This window comes from Triturus cristatus, chromosome 10, assembly GCF_964204655.1.
Source record: "Triturus cristatus chromosome 10, aTriCri1.1, whole genome shotgun sequence".
Taxonomy (NCBI): Eukaryota; Metazoa; Chordata; class Amphibia; order Caudata; family Salamandridae; genus Triturus; species Triturus cristatus.
The window spans coordinates 412,389,856-412,403,523 of NC_140593.1; the positions used below are offsets into that span (position 1 = coordinate 412,389,856).

Sequence of the window (13,668 nt, forward strand, 5' to 3'; positions counted from 1 at the left end):
GTGTGACACATCAAACTTTCACCCAGGCTACAAGATTTCACTGTCTTCACTGGAACCACCGCTCCTCTGAAGGTGATTTCTCTGAAGAGACCGATGTCCCCGTCAGACTCACTGTCATAACTAAGTATATTAACCAGTCATCTGCTGGACAGGCTGAGACAGTGGCCTTCACTAACCTGGTGGCCTGCTAGACATCCCAGCAAATTGTAAATGCCCCCTATGTCTAGACTCTGTGTCTATTGCTTTGACTAAGAGTACCACAGAGGGAAGACTCTGTTTAGCACACCAGCTAAAATCCACCTCATTGGGGTTCCGAATTTATTAGATATGATAAATTGCACCTATTCTGCGTTTTTGTGAAATAACATGAAATCTGGTGCTTAAATCCACGTCACAGTAAATACCATACTGGTTTTCCTTGTTAAATTCAGCCAGGTTTGACCTGCTGAAATGTATTGAACGGTGCAGACTTTATTGTGCCCCATAAGAACTGCACAACTCGGAATTGTGACCCCTGAGCCACAGGGATTTGAATTTAGCTGCTAACAAACTGGGTCTCTGATTTCCCAGAGTTCTTTCTGGAACAAATGATAGTCCACTCCTACGCAATACTGCAGGGAGAACTGTAAACTGTAAACATGTGACCTTCTATTTAATGCAATTAAAGCAAGTGCTGTGATCCTATTTGGTTAAGATAATGCAAAACATCTTGTTCTCAAACTTAACAGCAAAGACCGTGTCACACACAGCAGAGAAATATTTAATTTGGCCATATTTAGAGCTTCACCTGGAGAAGAGCAATTGTGAAAATAGAATATATCTAGATCTATAGCTTTTAAAACAAGAAGAAACTGAAAAAGTATAAATAGCATAGCACTGTGGCTCTTGAGGGCTGCTGCCTAGGACACCATGTAATGATAATTAACAAGAACTATAAATCAAACAGATCACATGATACTACCAAAGTGTTATTAGAAGTGAGAGAAACCATATCTCCAAATAGATCTCCAGTATGTAGGTTCCAAAGCAATTGAACAATTGTTTCCCTAGTCCAATTTCACATGATCATACACGGAGCCTTGAAGCAGCAGCCGTCACAGACCATGCCATATACATTCTCTCAATCCCAAAGCTGGTTCACATTTGCTAATGGCTTCATGATAGTGAAAAATCACAACATATGGATAATCTGTTCACTCACCTGTGTTTACATAAAGTTGGCTTTTGTGAACGTAATTAAAAATGTAAAAAAACTGAAGTAAGGGTTTTAATGTATAGGAAGTAATGGCGCTCAGCAGATAAACGTAAAGTGTATATGGATGGACGAGTCGGTATGGTGCCATACAGGAAAGGGAGAAACCCCTGTAACCCCTCAATGTGTATAGGGAAAAGAAAACCCTAAAACGAAACAATGCAATATAACCCTGTGCACACATGCAATTCAATATTGCATAGATGCAAGTTCGACACACTAGTAATGTATGCGGAGTTCTTGAGTAATACTGTAATTTCTTTTATCCTTAACAAACAATCCAGCTGACACGTGTTTCATCGGGGAAAAGTAATCCTACGACTCTTCAGGGCTGAAAGCAGTAGAATGGAACAATGTAATCCCAAAACCGGTGATAATTCCAACCCGGCTGGGTATGCAGACACAATGAACAAGGATAAAGTAGTGAAGTAAATCTGTATGTAAGCTCAAAACCGAGGTAGAATGGCGTACCGGTGCAAATCCCAAACCGGCAGTCCGTGAAAAGCAAGAGTAGGGTGAAAAGGGTCTGAATCGAGAAACTTGGTTGCAAGAGAATATAGTATAAGCGTGCCGCAAGTGAATGATGACAAACACTCCCAAACGTTGTAAAATTGAAAATTAAGAAGGACGTAATTGAATCGAAATGCGGTATGAACTGAGTCTCTTGACGGTGGAGTCAGACAGAGCGGAACACGGGTGTGTGTTTACAGTGGTTCAAGTGGAGTGCAAAACAATCACGTCTCCTGGCGGCACTAATCCATAATGAATTAAAAAGGTTTTGCTGGTGCAGTATATCCTATGGCACATGTAATAAGGTAGATGGTATATCCATAAAGTTTGTGAGGGAGTAACTAGAACATATGCTACTACCAATGTGTTATTAGCAGTGAGGAAAATCATTTCTCCAAATAGATCTCCAGTGCAGGTTCCAAAAGAACTGAAGAAGTGTTTCCCTCGTCCGATTTCACATGATCGTACACAGTGCCTTGAAGCAGGCAGCTGTAACAGAGGATGCCATATGACCTCTCTCAATCCCAAAGCTGATTCACATTTGCTGATGGCTCCATGACAGTGAACACTCAACACATACTGCTAATCTGTTTACTCATCTGCGTTTATGCATTGTCAATATATATCATGACCCAAACTGAGAAGCAAGGGACAACCAAAGGGGAGGGGTGTTTGGCGAATGAAGTAAATGGAAATCATTTGAAAATTGTTCACGTAAAGTGGGGTTTCAAAAAGAGACAGTATGCATTAAATATGTATGACAGGTTCCCAAGGGCCTACAATACGGCCCCTCTCCCCTTTTTTAAAATAAAGGCTCTGGGGGACGGGATCCCTAAGTGCTAATAAGGTTCAGGAAGGGGGGGCACGTGCCCCCCCCCCCTCATCTTTAATAAAAAAGGGCCTGGGGCGATCGGGTCCCCAGGGCCCTAATAAGGCTTGGGGAGTGGACCACATGGCCCCTCCTCTTTAGAAAACGTAAGGTCCCGTGACCAACCCCCCGACACGCACAGCCGAAGTAGGGGTTGCCTTTATGTATGGTAATAAAATATTACTTTACATTTTTTTTCTTACCTAGAAATTCACTGCAAAAACTTAAAAGGTTAAAGTAACTTTATAATTAGGTGTGATAAAAAAAGATCTGTTTTTGTTTTAAAAAATCTTAAAAATTCACTGAAAAAAACAAAAGTTCAAGTAACATTATATTTAGGTGAATATGTCAGTGTCAACATTAATGTTCTGAACTAACAAAAAACACAGAAGTTCGCCAGTTATAGTTAGCAGAGCTAACTATAACTTGTGCTCTTGCGATACACTGCTTATGACATCACATATTACATCACTCATGACATGCCCTGCAGCCAACCCCGCCCCTGCATGCACCTAATAACCCACTGAAGGCCGTGCATGGCAGGGGTTTGCTGTGTGAGTGGGGTTCGGAGCCAGGGATTCGCCGCAGAGGTACCCTGGGGGCCACGCTGAGCGCCGCGGTGGACTAGCAGATCCACGATTCGGCCCAAAAAAAGGGCAATTTCATGCCCATGAGGGGTCCCTCATAGACCCCTCCATGTGTCCTATGGGGTCAGGATACCTCTTTCCTGACTGACCCCTTATGTTATTTTTCTTTTTATTTTACCCCCCAGGCTGACCAAGAAACAAAATGGTGGCTGCAACTTTCTTTTCAGGTTGTAACCAACCAATCAGGGCTTTGCATTGCCCCTGGATGCATGGATTCCATGCAGGTGGATCCACAAAGGGTCCATGTCCCTAGATATCTATAGTTTTCTTTCTTTAATTACTCCAAACCGTGTTGGACAGATTTACTAGTTCGATTTTTTCAAACATTAGGAAATCAATTTAGTGATGTCCACCACAAATGCTCCCGCATGCTCAGTGTCATCTTTTAATCCATTTTCGAACAATTCAATATATCCCATACAAAGATGACCAAAGCTGAAGCATTCGCATTCGCATCCGCAGTGGCAATCTTTGAATCAGACTTAAAATATAACCAATTTCTTAAAAGATGCCCACTGCACATGTAAAGCACAAGCGCACAAATGGAAAGCTATCTTGAAATGTTAGAAAACTATCTTAAAACTGCTGTCCACCAATATCATGGCAGGTGGGAGAAAAGTACCAGAGGCCCGGGCAGGAAGTAGGGACAAGGTGAATGATAGGAAAGGACGCGAGGGGCAAAGTGGATAGGATGGAGAAGAAGGGGGTGCAGCGACAGAGAGAGGGAAAAAAGAGTTCCTTTCCTACACTGCAGTACAAGGTCTGACGTCACAAGTGGAAGGATACCTCAGCCAATCAAGATGCTCCTGGAAGGGTCAAACACAGCCATGGGAGGAAAACCATTAGGAGCAGGCAAGTGAGCCGGACAACTAAGTCATCCAGTCATATGCAAGGGGCAGACCCAAAACCCACTCTTAGAGTATGCTATCTATTGGAAAGAATAGTTTTTTCTCTGTTGTCAAGACATGACTATGGACCAAATGAAGGTGCTCCACTGATCTGGAGCAATGCACTTGAAGCAATCCTTGCAAAAGCGGGCAGAAAACTAAACCTGCTCGGTCAGTCTATAACCTCCCAAAACAGCTGCACCTCCAAACAACACTGAACACATTAAAGGTAGAAAGAAGAGCTGCAATCCCACCTTAAAGCTCTGCCTATTATAGCAAAGTCACCCTGTGTGATTGTGAGTCTGAATCTGAGTTCAGGAGGAAGACGCACAAAGGGCGTGATCAAGAGGAGGAGCTACAATTTGTAGAAGCGCTATTTGCGCGGAAAAGTGTCCAGGGTTTTTACACAATGGCTTTCTATGCACTTCTTTTCTAAGCGCTGTATACAACTGATATTACTATGAACCATGTTAATGGACCTCTGTTTCCAGTTTTCTGAAGCATGAAAGCAAGGAAGCATGGAGTAGCCTTGCTGGGATTTTACAATGTGACATGCTGGTCACGGCGTTTTTTAATGGTGAGCAGTCAACTCGCTGAGATAGCCTGCCAGCAGGCACTGAGAATCAACAAATGGTCTTATTAACCGGATCGTAGCGCATGAAGGGCACTGTGTCCAGCTGCTTGCAGTGTCACGATAAGAGGCCACAATAGGTCACCAATCGCAGCAAACTTCTTCATTGCTAAGGGGTTGGCAGCAACAACATGACACATTACCAGTTTGCAGGATATCCTGACAACCCTTGCACCTAATCGCTCTGTTTACAGGAAACAAAGGGCTAATAGGATAGTTGTTGTCACTACTAAAGTAAGTGATAACAATGACTATCTGATGTCAGAGCCTGCATGGTTCAACGAAATGATATATTAGTGATAAATTAATTATATTGTACTCCTGCCCATCGAAGACACGTTTATCGTTTACTTTTCTTGTGGTTTTTTTCCTTAGCTAAAACACATTTATTTGCCTCGGTATTTTCGACTCTTGCCCTTGTAAGACACCTCTTCGTGAATGAATTCCTAGGCCTCTGTAGTAAATGTGAAATTGAAGCAGGAAAACGCATGGTGCACGACACATATAAGGCATGTACTCCAAGCACGTGATTTTCAATATTCCTCCTAATCATAGTAGGGCAGGCTATGCCCTTCAGACTCAAATAAAAGAGCAGCCCCTCAATTGAGTTGCCAATCCACATCGTTAAAGGTGTTCTTTAAATGTCAATCCAAACACAGTAAGGTGTTCCTGGTGCATTAAGGCTTCTCGTATAGTATTACTACTGTTACAAAGGATCCTGCAGCTAATAATAGTGCGCTCGCACGGGCAACTCACTGCCACCCACCCACTGAAAAGATTCTCAAAAAGATAGACAATTACAATTCTTGTGGTTTAACCAAGGGCGTAGCCTTTTATTCACATACTCACATCCATCAGTGAGGAATGATAACCATAGCTAAACATACATTATTGTTATGAGACCACAAGCCGAAGATCAGCCAAAGACATTAATGTTATGAAAATACAGGTCGTAAGATCAGCAACCACCTCAAAGATTGTGCAAGCAATACCACAGTTGTCGCCACCCATTACAGCACAACACTTCGGACTGCAAAAGTGCCAGCAGGCCCCCTAACGCCCACGCCCTCAACCAAGGGCACCCGGGGCATAACTTAGTGGCAACTTCCCCTCCATCACTTAGAGGGATGGGCAATACTCACAGTGCCACATACACCAGGGCACCGCATTGCGGTCCATCCTTACCGGGGTACCTGTCACCATGTAATATCCCCCAAAATGTTCAACTCTAGGCATCCCTGGGGTAGGGCGAGAAGGTCCAGGACCACCAGCAGGTCAATCCCCCCTCCTGCCTGCCCAGTGCCCGCACAAAACAACACCCCTCCAAGGTGTAAGTTCAGTAAGTCAAGTAAGTTCAGTAAGTCATTCCAAATTTTGGGCAGCCACCTTTTTCTGCTGCAAGAAATTCTGCCAATTCCTCCTACCTCCAGGGGTGGGTGGGTGGTTGCTGCAGCATGCTGGCAGAGAGCGCGGTGGAGAGAAAAGAGGCTGATTCATAGCCTTGTGATGGCCTATACAGTGCAACACCGAGGCGCCCCCAGATGACATCACAAGCACCTCCCCTCTTCAAGGCAAAACAGATGAAGGACTCTTTGTCTTGGCTCCTGCCCGTGGACGACAAAGGGCGCCCCACTTCTATATGCCAGGGGCGCCTGGTCATATTAAGTATCCTGCAGCTTGGAATGCAGTTCGAACTATGGCGGAGCTGCATGCTGAGAATATATCCACGGGGGGAGCCAGTAATCGAGAAAAAAGCCAAATGCTCGGTTCCTAGCATAGCGTTAGCAATCTGGTTTCTCAGAGGTATTGCTGTGACCATGAGACCCAGAGGGCAGCGTCAGAGGAAACCACAGGCGCTGCAGGGAACGCTGCTGCTTGTTTCAGATTTTGACGGTCTCTCTAAATCAATGCACCATTACATAAGAAGAGATGCACAGCAGCCAGGCACATCATTTCGAAATAGAGTAAGTAAACAATGTCCTAATCAATGCTCTGTCTCGCTTTCGACCCACGCCTGGTGGCGAGCTCTTTTGAAACGGGCTTATGCAGAGGTGGCGGTGCAGTCGGCCCTACAGGCAGAGGTGGAAGGGGGCAGAGTTTTACATCTTAGGTCTCTTATCTTGAAATTACTGACCTTCGCCCACCCTCATCATGTTTAAGGGGGGCAGGGTTCGCGCCTCAGGCCCATGTACTATGGGGCAATGTCCGGGCCGGCTGTCCCTGGCTCGCCACCGGAAAGGCCTGGCGCTGAGGGACAGAAAAAAATATAATAGCTCCCATGCCCTGGGAGAAAGCTCCCAGGGTGCAGGGGTCATTATTTTTTTTAAACATACTCCGAGGACTTAGTTTCTTAAAAACAAAAACATGTTAAATTTCGGTGAATAGCTGTCAAATTTGACAGCGGCAGCCCACCAAACTTTTTGTACATTGAAAGGAACTGCTGTGATGGCAATTCCTTTCAATGCAAACAGATGGCATCTGGGCCGCAAACATCTCTAAATTTGGCAGAAGGTGGTCCATCAAGGTGGTGAAGGTAATGTCCTCTACCAACCCGAAGGAAGGAGTCCCATCCACCTAACCATATATCAGGCCCTGGGTCTGCTTTCTTCTGTCATGAATCTAAAATAATATGGTGTGCTATGGCTGCCCTTCAGAACCTATGTGTCCCAGTTATGCAATGGTTTGTATTCCCAATTAAGAAAGTAAAATGGCGGTCATGTAATTTGGCCATTTTAGTTACAGGGCAAAGGGAAGAGGAACTATACTGAGGTAAAAACACTTTAAGACCCGTTTGAGATTAATCTGTTACTTTAGACTTTTTTAATGGGATGGGAAAAGAACTGCTGTCAAAAGTTGATGGCTGTCACACTCACTCCCCCTGCCCGCCCCTCTTCAGGCTGGTGGTTATACTGGTGGTTATACTAGCGGCAAAGCCTCCTTCAGCTCGGCATGTAGGAAATCTCTTTCGAATGAAGCATGCTTGTGGAGATGGTATCGGAAGGCTTTCTCAAGCCATGTCCAGCATCTTTTTTCCTTCCCAGGTGGAAGCATCAGCAGCAAGCTAATCCTCGACACAGAATCCATTTTCTGCCCCATGCACCGAGAGAAGACTACCACTGTATCAGGGACATTTATTTCATTTTCAAAGGTAGATCCTGCTTTGAGGACAGACATCTTTGACATGCCTCCAGGGCTTGTTGGACCGACTGCCACTTTTTTTTCACCAGAACATTTTCACCATGCATGTGGAAGCCACTTTGGTGAAAAAAGACAGTGTCCCAAAGAGAATCCCTGAATTTCCCAAATACAATATAAAACGGTATGACTAATATGAAATGTAGTGGTTCTATCAAAATATTGAGTTTTCAATAAATATCTGCACTTCTTTCAACTCCACAGTATCGACCAGTAGTAAAGGTAAATAAGTGTGGAGTTAAGAATATCACATCTATGCTTTCCTTGACCATATTGTGGTGTCATAAGTGCAGGTCAGTAATCCGGATCGCTATAGTTTTTACATATCACCGAATCGCAATGGAATACTATCTACACATTTGAAAAGCCCACGAGCCGTCCCAGGCAACAAAGCCCTTCCATCCAACATACAGCACACAGGCAAGACTATCTAAACAGAAAATGTTTTTTGCAACAATACAAGGAAGCCAACATCTACACATAGGAAAATTTCTTTAAAATGCTCGCTCGATAGGGAGAGCATACACGAGATGCAGAATAAATGACTGGAATGTCTTGTTTCAAATTTTTCTTCCTTCTTATCCAGTTTGGCTTGATTTGGATTAGATATTGTATTTATATAATGCTTCATAACCGTGACATGGCATCAGAGCACTCTTATTGCTGGGAAGCAATCTACTCAGTACATGTTGGCGCATGAGTGAGAGCTAAGTGTGATGAACGTTGGCTTTAATTTCATTATAGTTACATCATGGATCCACCTACCTTATAAATCGTTGGCAATTTACAGTAAAGATAAACTAAACAGTGAAACCTCACCTGACAAATCCGATCAGCATTGGCAGAGCATTCGGTCATTTGGAAAAACCCGGCTGGACACAGAGTACATTTTTCACATTGCGACGGGTTCTTTTGAAAATCACAAAATTCATCATCTTCACAAACGCCGCAGTCCAGCAGAGGTGGCCCAACATCGATCACTTTGGCATCCACATCCACTTTCTGCACAGAAAATGACTTCTGCAGGTGGTTCCTGGCCTGGTTCTGAAGACCCTGGAGATGCCCTTCGAAGTAGTGCTGGATATCATCCTGCAGGCTCTGAAAGGACATCTGCTTGACAGTGTCAAACAGCATTCCGTACTGGACCTTCACCACATCCATTTGTTCATACATTTTCCTTTGCTGGTCGAGAATCTCCCGCTGCTGGTTGATTAGTGTGCTTTGCTGTTCCGTGAGTCGTTGCTGCAAATCAGCAATCACCTTCTGCTGATTTCTAAGCATTTCAACAAATTTCTCTTGACCCTTGGCAAGCTGCAGTTGAAGGATCAGGGCATCTTCTGAAGGCACTTCGTTTTCTCCTAAAACACAGAAATGGATTTGTCAAATTAGCAATCTGATGAGTTTTAGAATTACAACTATTATGTGCTGCAATGTTCATGTGATTAAGGCATTAAGTAAATTTGTAAGAAATATTAGCTTCTATTTGATACCACTAACTCCTGGAATATTTTGTATTTTTTATTCTATTAACATTTATAGCTGTTACTTCCAAGTGCTGAAAATAGGTCAGATGATCAATAACAAGTTTACCGAAGGACAATATAAGAGAAAAGGAGGCTCCAGAACAGAAGATGTAGGTCGAAGAGCGTACCACAACTCGAAGACGGTTGTAAAGTGTAGGGGCTGGCAAATCAAATGTGAGAGGTAGAGGCTAGGTCAGGGTTCTCCAATCTTTTCTGTAATGAGAGCTACTTCAGATCAGTGAAAATTGTCATGAGCTACTGATGGCCAAGAAACTCATGCATTGTTACTAGACACCCCCTTGACGAGTTTCATTGACTTTAAACATAATGTCCATGGAGCCCGATACTTTGGTTTGAACAAAATACTGTGACTGGGGGTACTACAATAGGGCTGCCATTTGTATCAGTGAATGCATGAACTGTGGGGATGTTTGAACATGTGTGTGAATTAATGGGAAATATGTGCATGGGTGACTGAAAACCTGTGTAATATGTATCTGTGTCACAGGACATACCTTTTGCCATATTTGGCACTGATACATGTACAACACAAGCAAACAACCGTTGTTTTTCAAATGGGAGAAATTTAGAGTGCAGAAAAATGTTCTTCAAAAATGTTCATTTTTCTGCACTTGATGGAACATTTTTCAGCACTTTTAACGTCTCCCATATAAAACAAATGGCTGTATTTTTCAGTTATCAATATGGCAGCCTCTCTACCCTACCAGCCACTAGGAGCAATATGCCTGCTGTGTGTAAATGCGACACTTTGAAATTGGTGAAAATTCAACTGTAACCTTTATGTTTATAAGCATTACACAAAACTCATCGTTTTAATTTTCTCCCATGTCAAAGTGTCTTTACAAACAGCAGGCATATTAGCCCCGGTGGACTGTAGATATGGTGCCATTTTTATAACAGGAACATACAGTCATTTGTTTAAATGTGAGGAATATAAAGTGAAGAATCTGGCTTCATAATACATTAGGACTTAATTGGCTTAATTTAAAGTAGAGAAAAGCATTACAACAATGTTTCAAAGAAAAAAAATTATTCACTTTAGATTTCTCTATTTCAGTTATAAATATGGCACTGTTTTTCAGTTATAAATATAGCACTGTGTCTACTAGTCACTGGGAGCAAGATGCCTGCTGTTTGTAAATGAGACACTTTGAAAAAGGAGAACATTAAAATGAAGAGTTAACTTAATTAACTGTTAATTCTAATTTTATCTCATTCAAAAGCATTCAGAAATATAATTTTCTTCTCATGCTCCAATATTGATTTGTGAAGGACTTTTAATTAAAAAATAAATACCTCAATGTTTCAGGTCTGAACCTCTGTGACCCACATGGGTCATAAATCTGAGTGGAGCACAGCTCATTGTCTGGCTCTGCTATCTGCGGCATGATAATGATGTAAAATAAACATAGCCTTTCCTTAACTTGCTAGCTTGAAAATGCAACACATATTGCAGTTTGTAGTTAAAAATGAACCCAAGGCTGGGAGCTATTCTGCAAGTTTCAGTGAGCTACTGGAATGGTAGCATTATGATCCACTGGTTGGAGGCACCTGGGCTAGAATAATCAAATGTGAGAGGTGGAAGGAAGAGAGCAGAGAGGCACACTAAGCCGAAGTTGAGAAGAAAGAAAGGGATTCAAGGCCATTAATACATTTAACAACCATGCAGAGAAAGAAATAACAGCAATAGTAGGGAAAGGGATGGCAGTGCAGATTCCCAAGGTCCAAATCTATTTCACTGCCTTCATTCCAATGGGTAACTTAAACGTCACTGATGGTACTACACTGATCAATAGATTGGTACAGACTGAGGGCTAGATTTACCACTTAGGCAGCGCAGCAACATCAAATGCTGCTCTGCGTGAAAAGGAGCGAGGAGACGATCGCCCAATTTACAGAAATAAGGCACTATCCTCCCCTTTCCCTAGCGCCGGAGCTGAAATCAGCTGCCATAGTGCAAGGGTGTCTCCGTGAGTCTAGCATAGGTTTTGTACTGGAAGGGTATCCTTTCAGTACAAAATACTATGCATAGCCTGACTTTAATCATTTTCCCTCTTTGAATGTGTGCTTTAAAGTGCAGCAAACGTACAAAGTATTTTAACAGGGCACAGTTTTCAGACACTAAACCCCATCTACTGTATTTAGTAGATTGGGTTTAGCATCAGAAACCTTGGGTGGTTGCATGGGAACCCCCCGTGCACCACCAATGGAACACCCCCTTGGCGCTAAGTAATGCAAAGCAGCACATGCTTTACTTTCCTGTTATTTCGCAAGAATTAAACAAGTTTAGCGCTGGAAAGTAAATTGGAAAAAAAGATTTTGAGCTGATTTTAGTCAATTTTTGTGACGCACTCACAGCATAGAATCTTAGTGAAACTCCCCTTGAATGTCCTCATAGACGTCTGCGTGGGTGGTCGCAGATATCACGGAGTCCTAATTGTGTCAACTGGGGTCTTTCATCTTTGGTGTCCTGAGGCCCCCGTATTGAGGGTCCTCAAACGTGGCACCACAAACCACATTTATCACTTGAATCTTAAAAAGTAGCAAGGCAAGCCAGTCAGAGGCTGACTGAGGTGGAGCTCTGGGCTATAACCTCAGAACTCAGCAATGTATCAAATACCACTTTTAAAAAATCATTGTTGAGTCAGTGCTTTTTCTTTTGAGAAGAAAAAGAATTTTAATGCACACAATTGGAATCCCTGTTAAAGGGACCTCACATCTACTGAGGATGCAATACATGTACCCTAAATATAGACTGGATCCATAGTTCAAAAGCACCTTAGACACTTTGTGTACAAGCAGAAACTAACCTTTAAAATAACAATACCTTCTATATGTGCCTACAGCAAACAGCAGAAAGATATGAATCATTAAAAGAAAAAACATAATGTCTTTGCCAGGGAAATTCCCGACTCAACCAACTGGCCTAGAGCCTTTTGAGTCACTGTTACATTTATAAAAACCAACAGCTTATGGGTTTACAAACAGATGTAACATTTGCAATTCATTATAGAGAAAAACTCAGACCTTTTGGCTTTGGCAAAACTTTTTATCATCACAAACAAACATTTCAACAAAGATGTACATGATGTATTTTACAGCAGCTTGCCAAACAATCTCCAAGGGCCAACAGCAGACAGCAGGCAACACTCTCATCGCAGTCATAAAAGTAGGCCAGAGCATAATTTCAAATATGCTGGATTAATCGAAGTAATTTCAGTAATTTTGCTTTTCCCCATGATGTGGAATTACTGATAATAAGGTGATTACGCCTGCTGGTGTAATTAAGAGTAATTTGGAGGCAAAAAATCCTATCACAAGAGCACATTTAGCGAGCACATGTTACTGCTCCTGACACTTTTTATGTTTAGATACATTTAAAGCTATTTTCCTAGCGCAAAATGCATCCTCGCATCCAGGGTATATTTTGTGCTAATAAACTAATGCTAAATACTAGGAGTAGGTTGGAGGGAAATCCTACCCCAAGTGCACATTTAGCGAACGCGAGCGGCTTCTCCTCTTCACTATTCATGTTGTGTTGCATTTAGCTCTATTTCTTATTGCAAAATGCATCTTGCGTCCATTTTGGATGCAAGGGGGCATTTTTCCAATAAGAAAATAAATAGTGCTACGTCAAGAATTACTCTTCTCATGTAACTCCGCACGAAATCGCAGAATGTTTGGGTAATTTAGTGTCACTACGCTACACAGAATTTATGTGATTTACGCCCAACCCTACATAAAAAGTCAGCCGCTGGAGTGGATTGATCATGAACCTAGATTATCTGACGGTCAAAGATTCTCTCCTCTAGGAGAGTTCAAGTAACACTCACCTGTACATTGGGTACTTGGGGGACTCACTCCTACTCCAGGTGGCCGTCAGAAACAAATGCAGCACTTAGCAGGTGTATCGGTGCTTCTGGGGCACCACAGAAAACTATACACATTTTAAAATCTGCTCCTTCACCCCACAGGTCTTTGTTTTTGCCATCTTGATTTGACTATGCACCAGCCTTTTTTGTACTTTTTACAGGAGGGTACTCCAGGCCCTACCGAGGACATACGTACACAACCACTCAATTCTCCTCTGGCAACTGCTTCCTTTCTGGCACTTGACACTCTTGTTTCCTCCCT

The 13,668-nt window shown here is 42.6% G+C and overlaps 1 protein-coding gene across 1 annotated transcript in view; it reads right to left on the reverse strand.

Annotated features, from left to right (window-relative positions):
• Positions 1–13,668, reverse strand: part of LOC146789531 (uncharacterized) — a 135,921-nt gene that overhangs the window by 52,028 nt on the left and 70,225 nt on the right. Inside the window, exon 3 of the mRNA XM_085631698.1 lies at positions 8,810–9,348. Coding sequence (XP_085487824.1) covers positions 8,810–9,348 — 539 coding nt within the window. The remainder of the gene's footprint in view (positions 1–8,809; positions 9,349–13,668) is intronic.